We start from the raw sequence: 23,722 nt of genomic DNA, 5'->3' as shown, positions 1-23,722 counted from the left end.
CTCAAAGCTAAACCCACTTAAACACATCACTAAGCTACAGTCCATACTAAACAAATGACACTATATTTTTTCATGCATTCTGTGACAAGCCCATACTTGCATAAAACCACTCAAAATATACCCATATACTCAAGTAATAAGGAACAACAGAACAATGATATCATATAAGAACCAGATCCTGCAATAAACCCAGATGTCTATTTTCCCTCAAATCACATGCCCCAACGAGTATACACATAAGATTAGAGCTGCCTTCACATACTCATCCTCCAAAGTGATATGTATCATCTGCAAGCAATGCCCTTCTGGATCCCTTTGCACAAAAGAACTAGTCTACACAAGTTTGACATTAGAATTCAAAGCAAGGACGAAGTAATATCAGTGTATTGTAATTTCCCAGGACATTCCATTGTAGATTTCAAAGTGACTGTTTTGGAAAAGTGGGATTTTAACAGCATCATTAAATGATAAACTATTGAACTCATATTTCAAAAGGTTTCACACAATCTCAGAAGGTCTCAACAAACATAATGGCTTTCTTTACAGTTGTTGACTCATGAGGTAAATGTAAAGTGTGAGCTGTATCTGCATAACCTAACCTATCTGTCTTACCTACCCTTCCCTCCTCCACCTCATTCCAATTTTAATCTTACATTAGTCTAGCCAGCCAATGCTGCTGCTCCCAAAAAGTTGTAACTTTTCATGACATTTGTTAGAAAAGCTCCTATCAGACTCCTGATTTTTTTTTGCTATCAGAGGCTAATCTGGCTGCCCGCCTTCAATCCTCTTAAATTACTTAGTTCTATCTTTGGAATCGTTACTCTCAAGCTAAATATCTTCTAGGATTATCACTCTGAAACTCTCTTATTCGTCACCTATACTCAAGACCAAAACCTTTTTCCTGTCCCTAGTGATTTGTCTCATTTCTTTATTTAGGTCTGTCTCCCACTTCATCTTTTCACTTAATCCTCAATGGCCTCATCATGTGATTCTCGTTCCTATTGCACTGTTACAGTGCCCATTTCCAATATTTATTTTTATTTGGCAGTGACACATAGGTCAGTAGCAATCTTCTGAGAGGAGAGAGAACTCTGGAGCACCCAGGAGCCTTTATTTGCTCACCATCTCTACTTTCTAATAATATTTGAGTTCACTTGGCCCAAAACTCATTTGGAGAAGAAAGCAATGAGGTAGTCAGATTGGTTGATAATACTATTCAAAGTAGCTAAAAACCAAAGAAGAGAGTGAAGATCTCCAACAGGATCTCTCTAAAACTGGATGAATGATCAAGCAAACTGCAAATGCAACTTTGTTTTAGTAAGCATACTGTGTCCAGATTGTCCTCAAGAGACGACTGTAATGGAGCCTAGAATTAAAAGTTGTAAGTTATTGCCGTGGCAAGCTGAGGCATCACAGGACTGGATTTGAACTTACAACCACTTTTATGATGGTCATTAAAACAAATCCACTTTCACCAATGGATATTTCCCCCTGGAAATTGGAAGTAAAATGCCCGAAACTGGCAAAACCATCACAAATAGTGATCACATTATGACAGGAAGCTACTTAATAGCACTATTTCCATGATGAAATCATCTGTTAATATCAGTGCACTTTGCTGTAGAACACCACTGTACCTGCTTCAAATGAACTCTCCGGTCTCTTTCCCCCCCTGTAACTTTTACCAAGTGCAACAAATTATTGCACAACAAAGGAAATATGCTGCCTTTCTAGGCCCTTCCACGTGTATGAATAGGATTGTACATTTTCCTAACCAAGAGGAAAATCAATTTCCAGAGCAAGGTAACACATGACCATTTTTAAATCAACCCACCCTGCCCTCTGCCCATTGTTCCTCATTCGGGTTAAGAACAAACTACAAGCATCTTTTCTGTATCCAAAATAAAAGGAGATACTTTAATTACAAGAAAGCAATATGGTGCATATGCTGTACACCATCACATTCATAAAGAAAAGGAGGAGGGAAGGGCAGCTTTAACAAGATTACACACATTGACTTTGATCAAGACACAGCAGCACGAAGGCATCCCAGGCTTTTTATTGCTGTCTTCAGGCTACACTTTAATAGTTACATTAGAAACATGTGAACATAGGCAGAAACTGAGTGATTTTTTTTTAAAGTGAGCAAGAGAACAGCACTTGCCTTACAAAATGTTTCCTGCAGTATGTTGTTGGTTATGAGGAGAAAGTGAGGGCTGAGGAGCAGGTGAGTACTAGATTTTCATTCCACAGCTTAATTCCCTATTTTGAATGCTAGGCCATAAATTATGTGATAAAGCACATTAAACTTCATTCTTCTCTCATTTCCCCCCAAAAGGAACAGTGTTTGAACTGCAGGTAATAGAGCTGAATTTTTTTTTTTTTAGTCAGCAAGAGCCTAGCTAGAATCAATCTTGAACAGTAAAATTCAGAGTAAAATATAAGTATTCCAACTGGTATCTTTTAATAGCATTATCTTAAGGATGTAGATGTTATGTATATACCAATGCTTAACTTAAATAAATGCAAAATGTATAGGTAGAAATTGTATTATACTATTATTTCAGAAATTCCCAAACTTTCTTGGTTCACATCACCCACAGTGTCTTAGCAATTTTTCAGGGTGCCCCCAGCAGTTCCCAAACCATGCACTGTGGTACTCTGGGAAGCTGCAGCAAACTCATTAACAATTTTGTTTATTAAGCAGTGAAATATTCTGCGGCATCACTGTGAGTTTGCTGTCGCACCTCATGTGGCTAGACCACAGTGTTTGGAAACTGTGGCCCTATTTAGAATTTTGCTGATACTGTTTTATCTAGCAAAGTCCTATCAGATGGGTCAAAATAGGTCTTTCTGTAAAAAAATAGTACTTCTTTGATTTATAGAAGAGGACGTACTTGAAGTCACTGTGAGTGGTTAGGATGTATAGAAGAACTGCAACCTCCCTTTTCCTTCTCTAAGCATCTCCTTTTGAATTCAATTCATCTATACAGTATATGCATTTCAAAACTTTTTTGCTTGCATCTATGTTTTCATCTAGATGCTATACCAAAGCACTTAGTTTATAAAAATACAGCTCAATTGAGACAGCACGTTTTATCATATGATTTCATTAGGTGAGTTAATTGGTCAGTTTTATTTTGAATTTAGTCAACATATCATTTTTCTCATTAAATAATCCTGGCAAATTTTAAATCAAGATGAGAAAATTTATTTTTCTTTGTTTCATGGTGATAAAAGGAAATTGTTCTTAAAAAAATCAAGAGAGACACATTACACATTTGAGACCCACAATTTTAGTTTTGCATTCAATATCTCTGTTGAAATTTTATTTGCAGAACCTACAAGACTGTTCCTATCTCATATACATTTCATTGTGTTAGTATTTGGGATCATTTTTACAAAGACAACAAATCACCGCCAAAGTGTGACATGAAGATTTTTTTAAGGAAAGTATATTAATTCCTCAACTAAGCCACTATTATTTTGAGGACTGCTTTCTTTTGAAACATATTTGCTCCATAAATGTAAAAACCCTTATGGATAGTCAGTACTAAATTTATTATAGTGAAAGAGGGCATGGGCAATAAAATACTATTTTCAGGCCCTAGCAGGAAAAAAAGAATTGTTGCATTTGCAGGTATTCTAGTTTAACAAGTTATCATGTGGATAGGGTTGAATAATGGACGCAACAAGACCAATTACTCCTATTTTATTTAGAGCTCATTTTGCAAAAACAAGCAAAAAAGCAAGGGGGGGTTGCACAAGTGTTTTAGGTACACCAGATGTGGCATGATATCGCAAGGGCCACATTTCCACAATATGTGGGACCTAGGGTTGCTTTGGCAGAGAGAAATAAAGTAGGAACCATTGGCCAGATTTTCGGGATTTAGCAGTTGTAAAGGGCAGGATGGGTACTTAAGCCTTAAAATACTTGGTACCAATTTCACAAGCAAAACCTGTACAGCAGGACTAAAAATCTGAAAGGAAGAAATTTACTTCCACATTTTCACTCTTATAAAAAAGCATTTCATTCATACTTTCTCACATTCTAACAGAATATCAATTATGAATTCTACTACCTGTAATTGAAAATCTTCCCTGCACTACATTAACTATATACCCAACACTCATTGAAGGAGAACAGCCTACCTTGCAAAGCCAATTTAAAGAAGCTTTCTACAAAAGGATGGGGAAATGAAAAGATGGATAATAAAATCATGATGGGACAATCAAAACTAATGGGCTATGTCTTAGGGGAACAGAGACCCCTAAGAGTCTCAGGGCCAGTTACTTGCAGGATCAACTCTCCCTGAGGTTACTGGTTACTGAGTCCTACTGGATTAGACAGGGTAGGTGAGCTCCAGGCCCTCTCCTTTAAATGTTGCCATCTGATACGACCTTGGAAGCTTGCTTTCTTGGTGGCCACCCCAGTCCTTTGGAATACCTTCCCACTAGAGGGATGTCTACTCTTTCAGCCTCTTGGAGGACTATGAAGACCTGGCTCTTCCTCCAAGCAATGGACTAAGATGAGAGTTGATGTGTAAGGATGTTTGGTCTGGCACCTTGGGGGGAAGGGTACCTTTGTTTTTAACTATGTTTAATGGATTGTTGTGAGCCAGCTAATATCATTCTATGTAACAAGCAGCCATATATGGGTTTTAAAATAAAATACAATAAAAACGAAAAAGTAAAAAAAACACCTCATCCTAGACTTTTAGAAACAAAATAGAATGCTTCTCCAACCACCTCTGAGGGTGCAAAGGTACATGAGCTATTTGTTTCTATTACGATAGGATCTAGGTTCTTTTGACAGAAAGCTGTGCAAAAGAATATAACACGGAGAATGACTGCCATTTAGTAAAATAGAGGCACAGTATTTTGAAGAGGATTTTCAGGTAGGTGTAATTTCAACTTGGAAAAAAAAGGAATCTAATTTAAGCTACCCCCTAAGAAACTTACCAGAGTCCGCAGCCAGCACTCCTCACAGTGCACATGCCAGCACTGGATGGAAGTCAGGGGCATTGTATATGAATCCTATAAAAAGAAAGTAAAGTTACTGCATCACATACTATAAAATTATGGAAATTGCTGATTGAAACTGGAATTATGCAGGGCAGGACAGGATGCAGTAAGGACAACATATCTCTACATTTTATTTTCTCATTTGACCTCCATACCATTGCTTGATTTTATATGCATCTATAAACTGATGCACATTTGTAAATATAAAACGCAAATAAAATGCAAAACATATACCTTTGATCATACCTCAAAGAACACAGGCACAGTATAGAGCTGCATGCTTACATGTAGGTTAGGAACAAATTAAAGGTAACTTTTAAGCTTCAATTGTGGAAAATGGAGAAAAATCAACTGACTTTATTGATTAATCATTGAACAGATTAATTTCACATTAAGATACCACAATTTCTCTTTAACAAATACTTATAGCAAACTCTTGTTACAATCATTCAAACACATATATCTATTAAATGTAATATATGCTTGGTGTCTAGAGAGAGAAAGGTAAATGTTAAAAGACACCTGACATTCATGCCATTGGGAAGATGTGGGGAGATAATAGTTTCTAAGCAGACTTAATTGTACTGTGTCATAGGAAAAGATGCTTCCTAAAATAAAGCTATAGCTTAGAATGAAATACCCATAAAACAAAAAATCTGAGTTGTAAATCTGCACAACGTGTACAAAGTGATGTCAACTTCTGCAGACTCTGATCCACTAGAGGGAGCTTCAGCACTTCAATAATAATAAGTATAGTCAGGGGCTCCTTATTTACAGCCTTTCCCAGCTCCTGCCCTCCAAATGTTGTGTTGTGAACTCTCATAATCCACAGCCACCATGATCAAGGACACTTTTAAATAATTGTAAATAATGTTGTAAATGGTCTTCATTGAAGCATTACGCTTCAATAGGTTTTCATTCATAGGTTTTGAAATGAGTAAGTTACATGTTGCAAATCAGGAAGAAAAACATGAATATATGTTCTACAAATCAACAGCGGTATAGTTTATAAAAGCAAAGCCCATACGTTAGGCAAAAGTAATGTCGTACTATAACAGATACACTGATACTAACTTCAAAGAAAGAAAAAAAAGTGCTTTTCTTCAGTCAAGCAATAGTGGATGCTGCTGCAGTGCATCCCGTCAACAGTGCTGTTTTGCAACAGCCAAGGCAGAGGTATAGTGTCATTTCCTCATTCATGACCAGAACTGGCAAACTACTCACCATGCAAATGAGACATTTATAGCGGTCCCCACGGGAGAGCTGCCTTTCTAATTCACGAACGCGAGCCTTTAGCGCCTCAAATGTTGTCACTGCCGAGTCTTCTGTAATCCTAAAATAGATGACAAAGTCAGGGCTGGCTGAGTTCTTAGAAACATTTCGCTGATTTCATTATGTGCCAAGTGCAGTAAGCAAACCACACAGAGTTAGGGTACATCTTGGCTCTTAAGAAGTGATTAAACAGATAGAATCAAATCAGCTTATAAAGTATGTAGGCTTGAGAATCAGCTGAGGCAGCCAACACTGGAGAAGATTTAACGGCAAAGGTCAAGGAGCAAAGTAGACTTGTTGGCAAATACTGTACTGTACTCTGGAATGGGGAAAGTTGGAAGAATAATACTGATAAATTTCGTATGCTGTTTCCTTTTTGCCAAGTTGATGCTAATTTGACATTAAAAGCAGAACTCTTATGCAAGTGAACATTTCACAAAAAGTGGTATCATATCCACATGCACAAGAGAAATTTTCCAAAAGTTCTGATTTGACCACAAGCATTAAAAAGGATTGTTTATATATGTGCCAAGCACTTTCTTGCAATAGTTAACCAATGGAATGCTAATCTAATCAGAGTATATCTCTAAAAAGAACTTTTACTTCATTAAAAAAAGGAAACTTATCTACCAGAGGGTAAATCCGTGTGCTGCAAATATATTAGGTTTAAAAGATTGAGAGGGAATCAGCCATTGTCTAATATATTAATAATTCTAATTCTGTCATGGTTCAGAGGAGCAAGTAATCCAAAACAAGGGTTTCTTGTAAGTTCACATAAGGAGTAGGGATGCAATTCTTTAGGCTCATCCTTACTATGCCTATACAGTTTAAAAAACATCAACTTTCTGCAGAAATAAATTTGTTCTAACTAACTAGTTTAAGTAAAAACACATATTTGGCATATATACATTTTACTTTGGTAAGTTATGTTATCTCCTAATATTTTGCTTCTCTGTTTACTATAGTATACTCTGTTTATTTTATGGAAGTTTGTTTTATTGTATTTTTTATTGTATTTTTATCATGGGCTTATTCTATACAACACTCACGGGTTATTTTAATGATAAGCAATATAGAAAATTTACAAATAAATAAATGAAAACTGATAGAAAGTTAAGCTGGGTAGCATCCCTGATATGAAATCCTGCCAAAGGAAACTGAAGCTTGGAAAGAAAGGAGCAGGCTGTAATGGAAAAAGTCTTGTTTATAGGAATCCTAACAGTCCAACTCTCACTGGACAATTTCAGGAAGTGTCTCAGATGATCACTCTTGTCCAGTAATAAACAAATGAATCAGAAGGCTTAAATAGAAGCATATGCAACACCATTCAGGGTCTGTCTGATACAATGGTCAATCAATAGCAGGACTGTAGATCAGGGTGCTAGTTAGCTGGAAAATTACTGCAGTGTTGTGTGCGTCACGCTGGAGGGATCCTGGACAATCAATGAAGGAGGTATTGATTTAGTTATTATCACTTCATATGCTTCAGACATTGTTAAATATACATTTATTAAGGGAGGGATATAGGAAGACTTGAACAATATAACCTGCTCTTCCAACTTAGCCAGAATGCAACCTAGCGATAAAATATGTCCAATTCCAATCCCTCTTATAAAACTGTTACAATTTTGACACTCCTGTATAATTGCAGCTCTAGCAGCCGAGGAGTGGCCAAATGAACACAGACTATCTATCTCTACAAGAGAAGTGGTTGGATATTCCCTTTCATTCCAATTTTGCTTCAGAATTCAGAATGCTTTCAAAATAAATTTCGCCTCAAGTTTATTTCAACAGAATACAAATTCCCTTCCTCCTCATAAATAGTCACACCATACATAACATTTCATAAATTTTATAGTCCCGCTGTTTATGTGTTCCTTGTAAAATATATTTAGAATTGATTATATGCAAGACAAATAAAATTTCATGGACTATATTCAACACCTGATCTCTTTATTCTTTCCATCTTTAAACATAATCCTTTTTTTTTTTTAATAGGTCTGAAGCTTCAAACAAACTCAGGGCTTCTTATAAATTTTTCATAAGAACATGAATTCCCTCCCTGCTAACTACTTTATCATGGAATTATCTGGTGACGAACATGTGCATCAAAATGAGATACCCCAAAATAAATTTTGTTTTCTATAAATACAGAAATAAACACAATCTTTGTTAGATTGCTTTTTCTAAGGGAAAACATGTACAAATACAAATAAACAACAAATCTAAAGAAAAAATGGTATATAAAATTATATGGCAACCTAGTAATTATTATAATTCAGTACGAGCAAAATGATCTGAATGAATCTGCGGGCACATTATTTCCAGATTGGCATGGATTTTTTCATTTTTTCACACTTTAATATAAAAATACACTAGATTTTGTGCAATTAAAAAATTCAGTTATGCATTTTATTCACTACACTCAAGATAGTCTATACTGAGTAGTTTTCTAAAATATCATCACATTTAAGTTGATTAATTTTTTTAAAAACCCATCCCATTTTCCTTCAATCAGCATATTAAAAAACAGCAATTGATAAAGGATTTAAAAGTACAAACATCTTTAAATCTGATCTTTATTCCCTATGTACTTTGTGTCTAATTATATTTCTGAAGTATCAATTCTTGTTCCCTGGCTACACATTGTTGCATGAAATGCAGCTATGTTCTTTTAAAAACTTCTATCGTAGAAATCACATATACTATCGATACTAGGTAAGTCTGACAATTTTTCCACCTATAGAATCAGAGCTTTTTATCCCTAAAACCGGCTAATGTGCAAAATAAATTTTCTATTATAGTTTTCTCATAACCCACAAAAAATCATCTTGATGTTTTCAGTCGCCCAGTAACAAACTACATAATACTGCATCTATTTCAATGGTTCCACTTACTAGTTATCATATAAAGTATATAATTGTGAGACTACAATGATACGTTTTTGGTATTTAGTAAGAAAAATATATAAAAAAGCAGGTCTTGTGGTTAACCAAACAGAAAACATTTGCAGAAAATGTGTAAAAATCATATTCAAAACAAAGTTAAAATGTGGGTATAGGTGCAAGTTTCAGTACAGTTTTAAGAGGACACAACATAATCAAACTGGAGATGAAAACATTATAAAGTTTGCGCTATCAAAACCCTGTATTAACGTCAATAACAACAGCAGAATATGTAAAATGAAAGCTTTATCTCATTTGGATTTTTTTCACTGGTAATCATACAGTTTTGTATAGCAACAAAAGCAGCTCAAGTATCACCCTGACTAACTCACTTCTACCAGCCAAAACACTTACATCTTACAATAACCTTCCATATTTAGCTCATTAACTAAATTCAATAGAGATGATAGTGCTCCAGTTCAGGTAGCAGCAAGAAAGCAAGCTGGGTCAGGCCATGCAGAAGAGATCTCTTTCAACACTCAAAGAGTTTTACGGTAGCTTTACCCTGAAAGAGGGTAATTAACGGATCTATCAAATCTGCTAAAGTGGAAAATTTCACCTTTGGGGAAGCATATTCTGCCCAGTATTAGGAACTTATACATGTAAAATATACAGTATTTCTGTTAGTTTGGAATTGCAACTATACTTAAGTGTCACATAGGATTTACAGAATTATTGCAGCCGATGGGAGACTGGCCATAGCTAATGTAGAAGTCCAATCACAAATTATGTAGAATATTCAATGAACAACTGAGACAGAATAGGGTTATGTTCATAGGCCCAAAAGATAGACTACGCTATTCATCTGGAATTGAAACAGAATGAGAGAATACATTTTTATCACTTAATATAGAAATTGGTGTTCCCATTTGACACAAGAATGTCTACTGCTTGGTATCTTGTAAGCTAACCTCGAAAAAAGGCTGATGTGGAATCTTGTGAAGGAATGCTGCCTCCATTGAGGAACTGACAAGAATTCTAATGTTGAAGATGGGTATCCTTCCATCTTGATTAATATACTCTTTCTAGGAACATATATTCAGAATTTTGTTCGCCTATAATTATAGTAGTGGCTTATTCTGGCGATGTGCCCTAGCTGCTGGTTGCCAAGTTATGAATAATGCAGTGTTCCACGGCCTAATTTCCATGTTCTCAACTGAAAATTTAGAAAATGCTGCATGCAAGGGTGAGTATCTGTAAAGTAGAGGCCCTCTGTGCCACAAGAGCCTCTATTTTTATACTTGCTTGCACAACTTGTTAATTCTACCAGCTGCTTGCCAAGTGTGGAGTTTTCTGTTGACTAATTTAATCTTCATGCAAAGCAAAAGTGTTGAGTTGCTCAACTCACAGAGGAATTATTCTTCTTCCACTTGTATGCTCTATCACAGTGGCATGGCAAGAAAGCTTACTGTCACAAGAAAGCATTCTAAGCTTCCCCAAGGAATTGCTTTACAGAAAGATTCATTATGCTGTTTTCACACCCCTATCCCTTCACTAACATGGAGTTTCAGAATGTCTCTGCAGGAGCAGAGAATGAATCTAGGAGTTGGCATGCAGCCTTCTCTCCTTCCAAACTTACATGCTAGGCCTGAATCAAACTGCACACAGATGGCACCAACAATCAATGTAAAGGGTAAGAAGCTTTTGAGTCGCATGATTAGAGGAATGGGTGGGGTTGCCAAGTTTAGTAGCTGGGGTCAATTTTTTAAATTTTATTTTAGAAGAGAAAGGATGAACTTGCATCAAAATTCTAAATGTATAATTTAAGCAATATGCACCACTTAAAAGGCAGGAAAACAAATTGTAAACTGAGGAAGCAGTTTATATGGAAAGATTCTACTCTTATACTGAAGTAATGGTGTCTAGTTTCCCTCACATGCCAAACTAATGTACTTCACTCTTTTTTAAAAACAGGATAACATGCATTTCGTAGAATCAATCAAAGAAATGTAAGCAAACTGTTCAAAAAAATGGCAGAAACAGTAAGTCTTATCATGTTAACAAAGTTACATGAAATTCTCAATAGTCAAATGAATACTAAATGATCATAAAAGAACTCCTGGATGATGATATGAGTCTTGCCTGACAACACAAAACATTTGGGTCAGGTTCTTATAAAAATTTTAAAGTTCCGGAATGCTCCAAATAAAAGCTATGCTATATTTGTGATTCACAGAGGTCACAATGAAGAAAGAAGAGGCAAAATTAAATAGGAAGGATAAGAACATGTTTTTTTAATCATCAGTGCTACTAGAGACACAGCTATTTGAATCATTATTGTGGCTTTCAAGGTGGCTTGTTGCATATATTAAACAGATATATTTTGGATAAATACAATAGCAGGTAATAAAAAAAACAGAGGAAGCACTCAGAGCACTGCTTCTCTAACTCTTTCCATCTTTTTTTACCGGCAGTCACCACAGGAACATATTCTTCTTAGGTGGTATTAGTATGTCTTTGTATGTGTGCACTGGGAAGAGTAAATGGGCTGAACATGCTATACACTGGTTCACATAATCAGGACGGAGGGGACTCAGAATGGGAGCAGTCACAGCATTCTGAGCTCTTGCCCAACTCTCTCTCTCTTAGATATGCACCAGAAGAATTTTTCCTATGTAGCCCCCCAGCCAGATCTAGCCCGTTTTCAAACTCAATCTTCCTTACATTGGCTTTACCTACTACAGGTAGCCCTTGACTTACAATAGTTCGTTTAGTGACCATTCAAACTTCAGCAGCAGCTAAAAAAGCAAATTGTGACTGTTTTTCACACTTACAACTGTTGCAGCATCCCTATGGTCGCAGGCTCAAAATTCAGACACTTGGCAACTGATTCATATTTATGACAGTTGCAGTCTCCCAGGCTCACATGATCCCCTTTTGCAACTTTCTGATAAGCAGTCAATGGAGAAGCCAGATTCACTTAACAACAAACCCTATTACTAACAACTGCAGTGATCTGCTTAAGAACTGTGGCAAGAAATGTCATAAAATGGGGCAAAATTCACTTACCAAATGTTTCACTTAGCAACATAATTTTTGGGCTCAATTGTGGTCATAAGTCAAGGACTACCTGTATACAACATTTGGTCTTGTTCCATTTTCAGAGATTTATCAGTTCCTCAGGACTGGGCAGAGTCCTGAGGAATTTCATAATTCCTTTCCAATTCTGCTAATCAATAAAGCATATAAGGAGCCCTTGATTTATGACTTCTGTTGGGACCACAATGTTGATTATAGCTCACAATAGTCATAAGTTGGGCCATCCACGTGAGGGGATCTGATTCTCTTTCTCTCTTCAAATACAAGATAGAAGAATGTAGAAAGTCCATGAAGAGATGACACTAATGATGGTAATCAGAATCAAAATACAGTGTTACAACATTCACTGTGTATTAAGATTTTCCTATAAAAGAAAAGGATCTCTTGAGCCCACAGAAGGCTACTGGCCAAACAGAGTGTGTATGTGTGTGCGTGTGTGTGTGTGTTTGTTTGTTTCAATCACTGAGGGCCCGAGAGAGACAGACAGCAATATGCAGGCTACAAGTGCTGATAAAAAGTGTTTTGTTATTTTAAATGGAATATATCTTCCACTTGCTGTATTTCCGAAGAGTAGTGATAAGAGAAGCTAACTCTATAGGCACCAAGCAGTTTGTATGCAAGTCTAATTGGAATAGCAATGTATCCTACAATTGATAAATCTATTGTTAGGAATGTTTTCATCTAGGAAAAGCATGAACAATTTGATTTGGTGACTGGTAGCCATGGCTGGCCTTGTAAAAAAGCAAAATATCTCCAGTATTGTCCAACTCTTGAATAGTGGCATTGATACAGAACCTAGAAGGGAGCTGTCCAAAGAGGAACATACTTCTGGAGACATATGATGGATCGAATTATTAATATCACACTGACATTAACCATCTGTAATCTGTCCTTAAGATGTTACAGGGAGTATGCCGTTGCTATGTGCTCAGGTGGAAAATTTCTGTTACCAATGTTATAAAATATGATCCCATGTGGGAAAGTTACTGAAGAAGAAGAATTAATACCATAGTAAAATTCCTGAACCCTGGCATTCAGAATTTCAGATCAGCATTCTTTCTAACTACTATGTGTTAGGGATTGAGCCCAAGTGTTAAGGAATATTTGGAAAATCTCTTACGGCCAATTTTTCTATTTTTCCTATTTTTCTTCTGCATCTTATTCTATTTTCTATTTCTTTGTGTGTAGCTTTTAACTTTGCAAAAAAAGTATATAAAAAAGTATATGCAAAAGAGAACATTCCAGAGAACCTGAAGATAATCAGGTGATGAGACTTAATTTTTTTTTGATTGATCCTTTACAACCACACTCTCGTTAGTATCATCTGCATGAGCCAATAAACTTTTGCTAGATTCCAATGATTGACCTGGTTGGTTTAACAGGATGTGCTGGCTCAGAAGCCACATCACATGCAACTGGCCAAAATACAAGACAGCTCAGAAATAAGAAGGCGAAAGCCAATTAACATCTTCAAATAATTTTTGCCTGCCTTTATACCTGCTGTTCTAATGTTTGCTTTGGCTTGTTGATTTGATATGTTGGTAATTATTATTATTGTAATCTGTCCGCTTTTGATTTCAATTTAAGCATTAAAATTTGCATTCACAGTTTGCCTTGGTTAGCTGCTGAACTTGGTTTATTTATATTACACTGTTTCTTAATCTGAATTATAAAAAATGTTTAAAATTGCTATTTTTTGGTTAGTCCGTTGAATGATTTGGTGTTAATATATACAAATGTAATAATTATGTATGGTGAGAAGTTTAAAAGATCTTTTTTACATTAATACATTTCGTTAATTGCTGATGAGAAAAAATTTGTTCTGTAAACCTCCTGCTTGTCATAATACAACATTGTAGTCCCCAAATGTTGCTCTAATTATCTTTTATCTTTTCAACCTGAATTTAAAGCAGTTAAAAACTAATCCATTTTCATTTTTGCATTCATTCTTGCTACCTTTCCTTTTGCATAGGACAGCAGAAAGAGCATTCTTCTAATGTTCAGACACAGATGCAGTCTTAACATATACATATATAACATAAGTCATGCCATAGTTAAATTTTTCTCAAGTTACAATCTATGTCTGCAGCCTTTCCATTTTTCAACAACCTCACAAAATTTATAACTTTTGTGTACCAACATTTATAGCATTCCTTTCAATTCCATTTTTCTACTTGATCGCTATAATTCACATAAAATGTCTATAATGCTTCTTCCATATTCCTTCCATATTAGTTCATCACTTTTATTTTTAATTCTATTTACTCTGCTAAAAGCTGTTTGTTTATTCAGCCACTTCCAAAATAAATTTTCATTTTCATAAAAATCTCTCTGCTTCTTAATCTTAACCTTATTGTACATATTCTAGTAGAATAAGTTTCCTGAAGATGGGCTCCAGTATGAATCTGAAAGTTAGAAGAGTAAATCTCTGACCTAGACCACATTCTTCTCAGCTATCTTTTTTTCCTGTGTACTATGAATTTTTTTTTCTCGTCTTCATTTTTTGCAATCATAATTCTTTCATATTCTTTTTTTCACCCACAACGTTCTTCAATTCACCAAACCACCTTTTTTCATATACCCCATTAAAGTAACTTTATACACTTCAGTGGCACTCTGTAACAATAGTTTTCATTATTTTTTAAGCAGTTTCCATGTCTTTTTTCCCCATATGTCTGCTTTCCATTCAATTTGTTGGGAGATGACCTGTCTTTTAATACTTTTTCATACAGGACTGGGCTTGAAGTTTCTCTTCTTGCAATAGTTCTATTCTTTCATTTTCTTCCATGTCCTTTTTCCCAAGATCCACACAAAAAATGTTGCGTCCTAAATTAAGAAACTCTTATCACACTTGCTTCCTTTACTACTTCTCTCAATGGATAAAATATTCAAAGAATATGGATTCTATAGGATACTAACTACAACTAGCTAGTTTGTTCTTAACTCAAGCTCTCTCTCTCTCTCTCTCTCTCTCTCTCTCTCTCTATTTAGGCTGAGATAATACTAATATGTTTCTGCAGTTAAGTACTTAGGCAGATAAAAAGATCATTCATTCATTCATTTTCTATTGCTTCCCAACTTAGTTTGGCAGTAGCTTTCACCTATAATTTTAGTACTATGGGCAACAAGTTTATAAATTTTCATATTTCCCTTCATTATCTAACATGGTAAGTGGTAAGGGAACGTAAGTTTCTAATTACCTTTTCAGTTAAGGCTTAATTGGAATTTGTCCAAATTAAAATAAACTTTTTCATTTAAATTACACTTTGTCTGAAAAGGCAAAATTGCATATTTTCTAAAATTCTCATTTGGTTAAACCATAGTTTAAATAATCAGAAGTTTGTCTAGATTTGAACAGAACAATAAATCAGAATTAGAAAACAATTACAAATTAGAGGCAAATTTTGATGAATAGAATAGGGCCATTTTTGACACTGACGCTGTTGATTTAACCTCAATTCCAAAACCAAGTGATAGGGTGACTTTAAAATGTTACTTAAATGTGAGCAAAACACAGGTTTGTTTCTCTTAGCTTCTTTATAACCGTACAATTACTACCTCAGATGCTGCTGCTTAATATCAAATGTAAAAATCCATCCTTATATTGGATATGATGCAGCTGTGGCAAATTATGCATAGAAATTCTTGCTTCCAAGTACAACACTTAGACTTTACACTGAACTATTTGCTTACCTGGGCTATTCGTTTCTTATCAACTTAAAATAAAGCAAAATCTATGAAATACTGCATGGCTAAATTAGGACTAGGTGTTGTCTATAAACAATGATAGCAATTTAAAGCTCATAGTTTGCTCCTGTACAGACATAGCTCAGTTTCTCAAATTCTTCAGGAGGAATTAGTGGGGGAATTAGTATTTTCTCTGATTTCTCTCCCTTGTGGACAAACTCCAGTATTTGATAGAGAATCATAATTTATTTGAGTGAAATACTCTTATCAGCATTGGCTTCATTTTGATATAGCCCAGCTGAGCACTGCAGAGACTGATTTTTTTCTTCTTCTAAGATGTCTTACTCTCTTCTCCATAAGCTCAAGACTGACAGTTGAATTTCACACTGTAAGAACCCCCCATTGATTTTTCACTTGTAAGGAACAACTCTACAAATTAAAGTTAACAGCACCACTGAAAATTTGAAATATCACAGAAAGGGAATAGAAAGATACTCAACTATATCCTCCTTCTGAGGGGTCCAATATGTCTACCGGGGGAGGAGAGGCAGAACCAAAGATAACCAAAGAAATTTCCACGCAATTTTAAAAAAATGAAAAGGAACTTTTCTGATTGAGCAAAATATTCCTAAAAGGTTCATAAAATGCTAAATTATTACTGCGAGAGAAAAGACTTTAGAGGCATGTATGATAGCAAAATAAAACTAAAACATAAGTTAATTAGATGGAGGAAAGAGAATGCTGTTTGTTTCTAGTACACTTACACTAATTTCTTTATCTGTAGCCATATGCAACTCTTATCAATTTTTATAGACTGTAGCATCTAGGCAATCTTGACTAATGTTGAAAAAACCAAATCAAGTCAAGACTAGTACTATTTGGATGGAAAACCACCATGAAACCTCAGGGCTGCTACCTAGACTGGCTGCCTACAATGCCTTGAGTTTATACAGCACTGCAGAAATGGCTCTCTTATATACTATACATCACACAGGCAAGGTTACAAAGACATTTGAAATATGGTTTTCAGGAAAAGAATTCTAAGGCCAAGCAAAAATAATAAATGAAATATTTAAACACATCAGCAATACACTTTAATGTTCAATGTAAAGTATGAACATTTAGTGGTTGGGAAACAAATGAAAGGGAAGGAGAGAGCATCATTATAATATTCTGTGTGTTTTTAGCTATTTTTTCTAATTTGTTGCTTTGTATTTTTTAACTTTCTAAAAATCTGTTAAAAACTTACACACAATAATACACACACAAAGTTTATCTCAGTTATCTTTAAAGGCCAGATCTTATAGCAGATGTTGATTCTTAAGCTATAAACAGAATTTGCAGCAAAAAAAATTGAACTTAACTGGGATGTTCAATGTGTGTGTGTGTGTGTGTGTGTGTGTGTGTGTGAGAGAGAGAGAGAGAGAGAGAGAGAGAGAGAGAGAGAGAGAGAGAGAGAGAGAGAGAGAGACTCATTATTTGGATTTAGAGGAACCCAAATCATGTACTAGATTTCAATCTTATTAGAAGCATAAATCAGGATTCACCGAACGTTCCTTAATAAAAAAAACCTGAAAGTGTTTGAATTAGTTGTTATAAATGTTGCTCCAAACCAAGTCATGTATGCGTACCCTGAAGGTGATTAATGTAGCAAGAAGTACTGAATACTTAAATGACCAGACTGAGGCTTATACTTTGCAGTCAAATATGTAATGGGGCAAGAAGGATCTTTATTTGAAAACATCTACATTTTTGTTATTTAAATTGTATGTTGCCTGGTTTTTCTATATTTTAGTATATTAGTCCTCAAACATTTATTAATAATTTAAATTCTTAAGCAGTTTTGTGCTCCCACTGATGAGATTTTCTTCATCTTACAAAACCTTTTTAGTAACATTATTGTATTAAGTTGTGAACTATTAGTTGATGTGACTTTGTTTCCACATATTTTATTTTAAAAATTGGTTAAACCAACACAGCACTCTCTCCCATTTTTGAAGAGTTGGTTGAATGATTATTCTCAAAATTCTGTCCTCTCTTATGGTATATGGAACTGACTGACCTGGAGGCTTATCCATGGCCTGCATGTGCTGATTCATATGACTGAAAAAGGATTAAGTTAGATAAGTTCATTTCCATATGGTAACTAGTTTTCTTTGCTGTCAATGAAGATTATATTGGAATGGAAAGTGGCATAGAAATAGCTATCTTGAATGAAGTGCAACTTCTATGTTGTGTTTTATATCTCCCTTTTAACAAAAGAGAAAAGAAAGAGAGAAAGAGAGTAGGTATGAAAATGGATTTTTCAGGGTTTCTCTCCACGTATTTTTAACTTTGGAATAAATAAGAAGGGGCTTCTGTTGAAATCTGAATGCTACCCCTTCTGAAAGGAAGAAATATAGTGAAAATAAAAACAATCCATTACATTGGAACAGCTTAACATTCTAGAAGCTTCTAGCACAAGGATTTTCAAACTTTTTCAGGCCATGGAACCTGTTAGTTTAAAAACAGATTCCCAGAATCCATGATCAAGAAGCAAATCTCTAGACGCAGAAAATAGGCTGTGCTCGGTGAACTTTTTCTTGTTGCATTTAGTCTCTCAAGGATCCCCAATGAGTTCTGAGTTTTCAAACACTTTATCTAGCAGATAAACCCCAAGACTGACATTAAACATTGTTTCCATATTCTTAGAAGCAAGAAATGAAAACTGATTTTTAAATCAAACTAAACAACCCATGACCAGTTGGGTCATCATTGCAGATATTTTCTTCCCAGATTCCTCAATGTCTTCAACAATGGTAGAGCTTTAACATACTGGAAAATTTTCTTAAAAATCCAGGGAGATATTCAGAGATGTATCTGCCTTGAAAGTAGCCCACATTGCACTGTTTAGTGTAACATTTTGTATCATGTCATAAATCGCTTTATGAAATTTGCCAATTTTCAATGGGTACTAACTAAAATGGATGCATTCTGTAAGTCAGCCCATTTGAGGTATCTGTTTGAAAAAAATTTGCCCTGCAGTGACATTTTTTTCTCAGTTAAAGGTTACAGACCCAAGAATCTTAGTAGTATATAGAGCTGAAAAGGGGAAAGGTTACTTTCACTTTTGAAGCCAAACCCTTTGTTATGGATCTGAATAGATGATCAAACTATGCCTCACCTTTTGGGAGCGAATTTGGAAAACTAAAAAGTTTTTTTTTTCCATGTGCAGATACACATTGACCTCACTCTTATAAAACCCTTTTCTAAACCAAACAAGCATCTTGCCCAATCAACCATGAGAAGCATGAAGAGTTATATAAAGAAGATAATTATAAAGGGATTTAATGCTTGGTGAACTCAAATTGCTAAGGCTTATGACAAAGGTACCACACATGCTTGCTTAACTGGCCCAGCGCCTTGGCTTTGCTCTTATGTAAGCGGCACAGCTGGAGCTGCATCCCAAATGAGATTTGTTTTATGGAAAAGAAGAGTGTACCCCTTTGCTCCTGGGAATGGCAGCCAGTCCCACCTCCCTCTACTTTTGCTCCACTCCTGATTAATGATCTTGTCTGCCTGATTTATGACCCACCCTAGCAGATTAGAGTTTCCCTTTCAACCACCCCCTTCCCCCTACAACCTCAGAAGCCACGGCCACACTCCGCTGGAAATATTAGAGAATTATTAAATAAACATTCATACGTCATGTCTCTTCCCATCCTGAGCTCATCCTAGTCAACACTCGGCAGCCTGGGCCTGTTTGCTTTTCATGCTGACAACAAACAGCTGGAGTGATTCATGGAGAGGCTGGCTACAATGTTTCATGTCATATATCATGCTAGCAGGGCTCTCTGCCCCAACAGAGATAAACTGATCAAGCACAACGGGCTGGAATGAATTTATGACAACACAAAATTGAGGAAAACAAATGGGAGATGACCCAGTGGGGCACTAACCCAGACTCTTTCCTTGGCCTGCAATCTAGTTTGGTGGCAGAAAGCAAAATTGAACATTGGCACTGTGAATTAAGAGGCTAGCTTCTTAACCCCGAAAAGCCTTGATTTCAAGATGGCACTGGGCTATGTGGCAAGCTTCTTCGGTAGGGGAAATTGAAGTGTTGTCCTGTTTGCTATCTTCACATAGGTGGAACATTCTAGCTGCACGTCACTACCGAGATTTAGGGGCCAATAATGCAGAAAAAAGCTGTATGATTAAAGAGCCATTCTATAATGGAGATAAGCACAGAAAGTAGACAGAAGTAAATATTACAATAAGCCTTCGTCCAATTTTAAAATTGTAATAAAAAGGGACAAGAATTTTCCCAGGCATGAATTGTTTCCAATGGCAGAATAAGAGGCTAAATCAGAAATTGTAAGCTTCAACTATCAAATGAAACAGAAAGAGTTCAGTTTTATAAATATTTATTCCTTCCCCAGCCCATCCTCCAATAATACTGGGAGAGATTAACAGAAAGGTAAGAATTTCACACAACTAAGATCAAATCCTAAAAGGCCTTGCACCCTTATGGAGGAGTATGGCAAATTGAAGACATCTTCACAAAAGTGCAGTCAATAACTGTGCCAGAGACCAAGGAGCCGGCAAGTACGTGAGTACCTTGGAACTGCTCCAGGTAAGAGGAAGACAGGAGATTATCTACATGTGCTCTGGACAGCTGCTTCTCATGAGGAGACAGTAGGACAGTGGTCTTCTCTGAGTTTGAGCACTGGGACAAATGGAAAAGCCACCTTGCTGGCAATTGTGGCGAAGGCTTTTAAAGGATAGTTAAGTCCCCAAACCTCGCTTTCTGGTCACTTTCACAAGTTTCTTAACAATGACCTTAAAAAGCGATTGCAGATCTTCAGAACAACAAACTTGAAAAGTGATTGGGTGAGTTTTATTTTTAACTGAACAAAAATAAAATTAACTATAAGCTTAAGAACTTAAAGAATTTGAAATAAATGGCAGAAACCTAAACAAGGTTTTGATCTGAGAAAATTATAATCAGGTTAAGAATCCAGATAAGTTTGGAACATTGACTTTTATTGTAAGGTTTTGGAATTTATAAAAAATAAAAGACCTTATGGGAAGCAGACTTGTTTTGGCTATCCTGGGTATTGTAAATCATAACAAAGATTTTAGAAACTGGATCCCAGAGAGGGCTAAAGATTCTAAACAGAAGGGAAAAAAATCACAAGTCTGTTTTTGATGTCAATTAATACTTCCTACAAAATCACACAAAATATTATAATACCAGAAACATTAAAGGAGATAATTGAAAATGGAGTCAGAAATTAATACATCAACACTGTCAATAACGATGCCTGCTTCTACAGATAATGTCCCAAAAATATTAATGATGGAGTAATAAATGTAAAAATAACTTTATTTTTAAAGTCCCAAAAGGGAAACTACAAATAATTGACCAAGAGAATGATTTGGAAAAGGACGCTTTACTGGATATGCAGAAGAAACTGATTAAAGTTTAAAAATTAAAATGGAAATACTAATAATAAACAAAGAGAATCACCTGGAAAATGTTTCCTTATTGGATTTGCAAAAGAAACTTGTTAAAGCCATGAAGAAAAGCTCCAAAGAAGTGTGAGGATATTGAAGAGAATTAAAATCCTATAATAATATTTGGCTGAATTAAAGATTAAGGCAAAGGAAGGAATATAAATTTGGTTTATTTCATCAACATTAAAATACGATTCTTTTTTAAAAGTTCTTTATAGACTTTTTATAAAGTCCCTTTATAGACTTTTTGCTATTATCAGTATTGAAAAGTTTATGTTTTAAAGATTTGCTTATAGATAAGGGGTGAAGTGAAGGTATATCTTCCTATAACTTTAGGGGGTTAAAGAATTACTAAGTTTGTTTATACTTGTAATGATTGGAAGTCACTTATTTACATTTTTTTGGTTTATTACATTTTTTCTTTTTTCTATTCTTTCTCCATGTTTAGTTTATCTTAGTTCTTACTATTATAATCACAATTTATAATTAATACAATTATATATATATTTAAAATCCTCACAGGCTTTGTCTAAAGAAATTCTACACAGCATCTTTTAGTAGTATTCAAGCTTAATAAATTTATTTTAAAAAGGAATCTAACAGTAACAGATCAAAAAGTGAAGGAGTAATTTATGCAGTAAAAATTAAAAGAAACCCTTTTTAAAAATCAGTACTCTTAAAGTATCACAGTTCTTAGAATAACAAATGAATTGGGCCAATGACAGTTATTATACCAAATTCAAGCAGCAACTGAGAAAGTTGGATTGAAATGGAAGCTAGTTAAACAAAAAGCAGATCCAAGATTATACTCAAGGGAACAACCAGCAAATTCATCTCTTACTGAGAGGCAAGTTGTTTGACATGCCAGAGATTTAGCTCCAAGAAGCCTACAGCACATATTCCATTAACTTTCAACCCAAGTACATTAGCTTTGCACCAGAGAAAGGGCAGTTTACTGTATTGTATTAGCTAATTAAAAAGATACTCTCCATACCAAGACTTTGTTTTGGAAAGAAGAAAGAAAATGAATGTCATTCTTATAAAAGTAGGATCAATAAAGAGAATCACTGCTAACTCCATTAACCATTGTTCTAAGTGGGCAGCCCAGCTGACACAAGTGATAAACCATGTGCTTCTAAACACTTTTTAAAATGCTAATCAGACATTATATGGAGCTTAACACAATAATCAATAATGTCCAGATTTAAAAGCAAAAATTAAAGTTATGAACAGAAGGAAGTGTTTCTATAGAGAACCCGCCACAAGCACCATCCAAAAGAAGAAAAATGAAACCAATTTAGCTCCAGATTAAGAGCGAGGAACTAGAGATGAATCAATTTAGCTAGCTGGGCTGGGTTACCATATATCACGGCTTGGCAGCGCAGGTGGAAGCAGCTAGACAGTAGGAATATAAAAACCCCACCACCTTTTTGTCAGGCCCCAAGGTCTGATACTGGTTATCAATTAAGTTAACAGAACCCACCTCTTCACACACAGCATTCTAACTGTTTAACTATCACAGCAGCAACAATTTATCACACACAAATTCTAGCTAAAGTAGGATGAAACAGCTGTAATCTTTGCTTCTAACTACTGTTTTCTGCTCCCAATGGAGTTAAGAGCCTCTATCTAATGGTAGCAAACTATTTCCAGAAGGGATATCTTATGAAAGAACTGCTGTCAAGTGCAAGAAAAGGTAATTGGCTTTTACTTTTTCTGAAAGGTTACAGAGGTTGACTGTCCAAGTTTAATTTTGGTCTTCGAAAGTCAAAGGTTTCTGAATGTTCCATGATAGATCAGGATTTGTCACAAAGAAGCACCATGTCTATATTTCACAGGACAGAATTATTGTATGCATCACTTAGAAAAAGTTTAGACTCCTCCAGGCAGCACTGAATGAAGCATTTAGATAATGTGATCAAAATGATGCTACCAATTCATCATTTGGACAAGTGTTTTCAATCTTAAAGGCTAAGATTTGAGAAAACCGACAACTTTCGAACCAATGAAACTGCTGGACAAGATTAAAATTAAATTCCTTTGCTTCCATCAGAGATCTATAAACTAACCATATGCACTCACCTCAAATGCTAGTGACCCCTAAGCCCCATTTACTTCTAAAAAGCAGAAACAATGGATGCTGCCCCAGATCTGAGTGTCCCTGAAGTTTTAGCGCATGTGAACTTGAATTGTGGAGGTAAATAACTCATTTTAACTTCCTGCTCTTCCTTGCAGTGAAGAGCACAGAGAGAAATACA

At 35.4% G+C, this 23,722-nt stretch overlaps 1 protein-coding gene across 4 annotated transcripts in view; it reads right to left on the bottom strand.

Annotated features, from left to right (window-relative positions):
• RNF220 (ring finger protein 220) overlaps window positions 1-23,722 on the bottom strand; it is a 305,518-nt gene that overhangs the window by 6,800 nt on the left and 274,996 nt on the right. For all 4 annotated transcript variants that reach the window (XM_026665743.2, XM_087960155.1, XM_087960156.1 and 1 more), the window contains 2 exons: window positions 6,250-6,358; window positions 4,963-5,037 (listed from right to left, as the gene is read on the bottom strand). In XM_026665743.2, the coding sequence (XP_026521528.1) occupies window positions 4,963-5,037; window positions 6,250-6,358 (184 nt within the window). The remainder of the gene's footprint in view (window positions 1-4,962; window positions 5,038-6,249; window positions 6,359-23,722) is intronic.

Source organism: Notechis scutatus, chromosome 3 (assembly GCF_049901735.1).
Source record: "Notechis scutatus isolate UNSWTSFEM ecotype Mainland chromosome 3, rNotScu1.2, whole genome shotgun sequence".
Lineage (NCBI taxonomy): Eukaryota > Metazoa > Chordata > Lepidosauria > Squamata > Elapidae > Notechis > Notechis scutatus.
Note: the sequence above shows the minus strand (reverse complement) of the source record. Positions and strands in the feature narration are given on the sequence as shown.